At 35.5% G+C, this 4,119-nt stretch overlaps 1 protein-coding gene across 1 annotated transcript; it reads right to left on the bottom strand.

The window, feature by feature from the left end:
* Positions 1 to 2,359: 2,359 nt before the first annotated feature.
* LOC108383200 (septin-2-like) lies at positions 2,360 to 4,043 on the bottom strand. The gene is made up of 4 exons (XM_017639576.1): positions 3,993 to 4,043; positions 3,457 to 3,942; positions 3,284 to 3,384; positions 2,360 to 3,216 (listed from the first exon to the last, which is right to left on the bottom strand). Exons 1-4 carry the CDS (start codon positions 4,041 to 4,043, stop codon positions 2,553 to 2,555), a joined length of 1,302 nt encoding a protein of 433 aa, XP_017495065.1. The 3' UTR covers positions 2,360 to 2,552.
* Between the last annotated feature and the right edge of the window lie 76 nt (positions 4,044 to 4,119).

Here is a 4,119-nt window from a genome sequence, read left to right as displayed (position 1 = left end):
AGAGCATACATTTGAAAAACCGTAAATCTCAAAAAATAAAATTTCGGTTTGGATTTTCAAATTTATTAAAAGGTATTAAAAAATATTAAATAATAGACATACATGGAAACAAATGTGGTCAACGTTTTTCTTTACTCCTGAAGACAGTTATTTTAAGGCCTCTAGCAAACTTTATAATAATATCCCAACGATTTTTACCCTCCATTCCCGCCCATCCGCACGAGGGGCGCAGTCCGCATGACGTACGGAACCAATATTTTAAATTTTTGTGCCGAGTCACGATAGGCAGGAGTTTGTTAAGTGTCGAGATCTAAAACTGTTCAGCTACAGAACTAAATTCATCAGCTGATTTTATGTATTTATGTCAATAATTCACTTATTGAGAGAGGAGAGTATCGCTTTCTTAATGCTGAAAAGCGGATCTGATATATCAAACGTGCTGGAATGAGAGTTAAAATCCTGGCATAAGCAACGGAGTGGGTCGTGCAATTCAAAATTGGTTTTACAAGCTTTCAGAAATATGGGACAAAAGTGTCTTGATACGCNTTAAGTTTTTATATCCTAAAAGGTTAAAAGGTTGGTTATGAATACGCAGGCCCTATTATAAGGTTAAAATTAATCGAAAAAGTAACTACTAAATTTAACCAATAAAAATAAAAATAACGCTTATTTTTGTTCCCTGGTATTTACTCATTCCCCTTAACTCCCAGAAAACTGTCGTTTTCCCTACTCATAATAAAATTCGATGCTTAGCATTTTAACCCCTTAAATCTAATTTTTAAAGCCCCTTCTGGTAGGAATTAAGGGGTTAAAATATTCCAGGAAAAAATCTGTTGCCAAATTTGAGGACAAGGATTATATGTATCTAAAGTTGCTTCATCCATAAAATGGCAAGTAGTATTAATATTGGATTTTTAAAAAAAAAGTCGAAAATGCTACCTACTGTAAAAAGGTATTGTTATGAGGTAAAGCAAAATTCTTTTGGAAATTCACCACTATGTATCAATACTAACGTTTCGTCATAGTTCGGGTTCAACAAAACGCCCACGCTTGTTTTCAAGATTGCTGCGATTCCATAGCCCTCAGAGCTCAGCAAATAAAGTTTTAAAAACCCTGCAACTGGCGATACAGTACTAAAAATGAATTGACCACCACTTACAAAGTCGCCAGTTTTCCGTACTTTGATAAGCAGCCTCTAACGATCTGCGGAATCGTTAAAAAACAACTACTTTCTTTTTGCCAACAAAATTATTTAATTTTTCTTTCTGCATTAATTAGCCAAAAATTGGAAAAACCGAACAAAAAACTTGAATTCTTTAAAATTAGTAATAAAAAAATTCGAGCTAAGTAAGGTGAAAAGATTTTTCAAGAACTATAAAATTTGTTGAGCAAATGAAAATTATTAAATTTTCCTTTCTGCATTCTAAAACCAAAAAAAAACAAAAATTAAACCTACTTGAAAGTACAAAAATTTAAAAATATTAAAATTTTTTCAAAATAATAAAAAAAAATCAGAATCTAGTTTGAAAAGATGTTTCAAACTTTTTTTAAATATAAACTTTTTTAAGCAATGAAATTGTTTTTAAATTTTTCCAAAACACTAATATAATCAAATTCAAATGCTCTAAATGTCGAATTAAAAAAATCATAATTTTTTTATTTAGCCATAGTCGATTAATCGCCCAACGCTATTTTCGTTCTGTAATAAATCTGTATGCATATGTGTGCACTTTGCAACGCTAATCAATTTGACCTTTTATTATGCGAAAAACTTTAATTTCCTTTTTGTTTAATTTTCGAAAATGCTATTAAATATGACCGCTTCTAATATGCAATTGATTAGTAAGTAGCTATTTAACGCTTTTAAATACCGTTTTCGTGTACCAGTATTTCATGCTAATTATTTTTCTGTTTTTCAAAATGGTGGGCATGGAATGTCTGTATAAGTATTTGTGTGTGTTTTTGAATCACCAAATATTTTCGGCACTCAAATTATGCTTTTTCAGCTGATCGTTGTTTCTGCTTTGTTTTTGATTATTTTGTTATGATAACTCGTAAGTCCTACTGGAAATGAAAATTTTTCTGGAACTGCACTAGAAATAATTTTTCAAAAGTTAAATTGGTGCAAATCATGATTGAAGGGATCAGTTCGCAGATAGTTTTCAAAGCATTTGTTTATAAAATTTTCCAGTTTTCAGAGAAGTGCACATCTTACTGTTTCCAATTTGCAAAATTTTCAGCTTTTAGAATCAAATCACTTTTAAGTAGGTATATATGTATTTAGACAAAAAAAGTTTTGTTCGATTGTGTGTCATCTAAGAGCCTCACTAGGCTAATTTGCAAAGAAATATCTGCTCTGTGTGTACTATATAAATGTGGTCAAATTGTGCGAAAAAACTATTTAATTCGGTATTTGTTATTCGTGTCAATACAGGTGTTCGTTTCTCAAATTGTATGCCTGCATTAAAGCTTCACTCAAACCATGCCAATGAGCTTCCCTTTTCCTTCATCAGCTGACTTTATGTTCAAAGCTCAAAACCCTCGCCGCTCATTTAAACATCAATAACACTATCATTCTTCTTCATTTCCATCAAGTGAGTCTGCTTCAGCTTCTCTTGCATTTGTGTGAGCATATCTTGCATACGTCGTATTTCTTCATCTTTCTGCAACAGCAATCGATCTGTCTCTGAAATAGCCGCATCAAAGCCATTGGTCGAACTAATTGAATCACGCTTCAATTTGCCACGTTCGCGCAGCGCATGTTGCGATATCTGTGAGATGCATTGTGCACGGAAATTCTCATAATGCACATCCTGTGTTGTGTCCTTAAGATCTTGCATGTGTGTGGAGATGAGGAAGGTGCGTAACTTATTGAAATCGCTATGTTCGGGATCTTCCACATCTACAACGCCCCAAGGATATTGACGCCCGCGCACTTTCTTGCCCGCTATCTCCAATATCGTATTGCTGCCGACGACAGCGAAAGGTATTGAAGCCTTCAGATCGCGATCCTGTTGCTTAAAATCATCATCTTCATCCGAATCACATTCGGGGAATTGATATAATTGTATTTTGTTGTCCTCTAGATCTTGCAGTATGCGCTCCTTTAGCTTACGCACCTCATTTTTGGTCAGACAATCCGCCTTGGCGATGACAAGCACTATATTGACTTTGCGGTGGAGTCGTCGTATGAGATCCAAATCCATTTGACGCAGACTGTAGGGGAAAAAAATGGGTAAGCATCGAAATAAGCAGAAGCATATGTAAATATAGCGGGACTCACCTATGACCCCATGGGGGCACAAAATACAAACAACAATGCACGCGGTTATCCTGTATGTTGCGTCGATTCAGGCCACTCTCGTCTGTAAAGTATTGACGAAACTGCAAAATTAAACAAAAAAAAACGTGAAAAACCTCCGTAAACTTAATCATTTTCGCCGACAATTTCCTCACCTGCTCATCGATGTAGGCGGTGCAGACACGCCAGCTATCCTCACAGTTGATGCCATCACCGAAACCTGGCGTATCCACAACGGTTAATCGCAAGCGTACTCCCCTCTCTTCTATATCCATGGTTTTCTTTTCAACACGTGTCGTCTTCTCGAGTCGCTCTTCCACATTTGGTATAATTCGAGTCTTGTATAGATCACCCAAGAATAGGCTATTGATTAGCGTTGACTTGCCCAATCCGGACTCGCCGACTACCATAAGCGTAAAGTCGAATCCACGCTTCACCGATTTCCTATGCACTTGTTCGGGCAATGTGGCGAAGCCGATGTAGTCGCGATCTTTATCGAATGATGGTGTCTTAGCTGGAAATAAATAAAAAGAGTTTGACGAAAATTTGAATAATTTGTAAGTTATTGTTGAGATTATACTAGAATTACTTAGGAGATATTGTCCAATGCCATAACTAATATATTGAAGGATATTTATGAGCTTCACAAGTTGTGATAAGTGTCGTATTATTATTAACAAAAAAAGTATACCCTTCCTGCTAAGTGTTTAGGCGAACGTCGCTCCAAATTTTCGCTGTGCATTTTCATGCTTTCAAACAAATAGAAAGCATATCAATGGCTGAGTGGAAGATCGACCTATCTCGGAAGCCAGTTCGAA

The sequence above is a fragment of the Rhagoletis zephyria genome, unplaced genomic scaffold (assembly GCF_001687245.7).
Source record: "Rhagoletis zephyria isolate East Lansing unplaced genomic scaffold, Rhagoletis_zephyria_1.1 Rzeph_scaffold_31459, whole genome shotgun sequence".
NCBI classification, from domain to species: Eukaryota; Metazoa; Arthropoda; class Insecta; order Diptera; family Tephritidae; genus Rhagoletis; species Rhagoletis zephyria.
The sequence above is the reverse complement of the archived record's forward strand: the minus strand, read 5'-3'. Positions and strand labels throughout refer to the sequence as shown.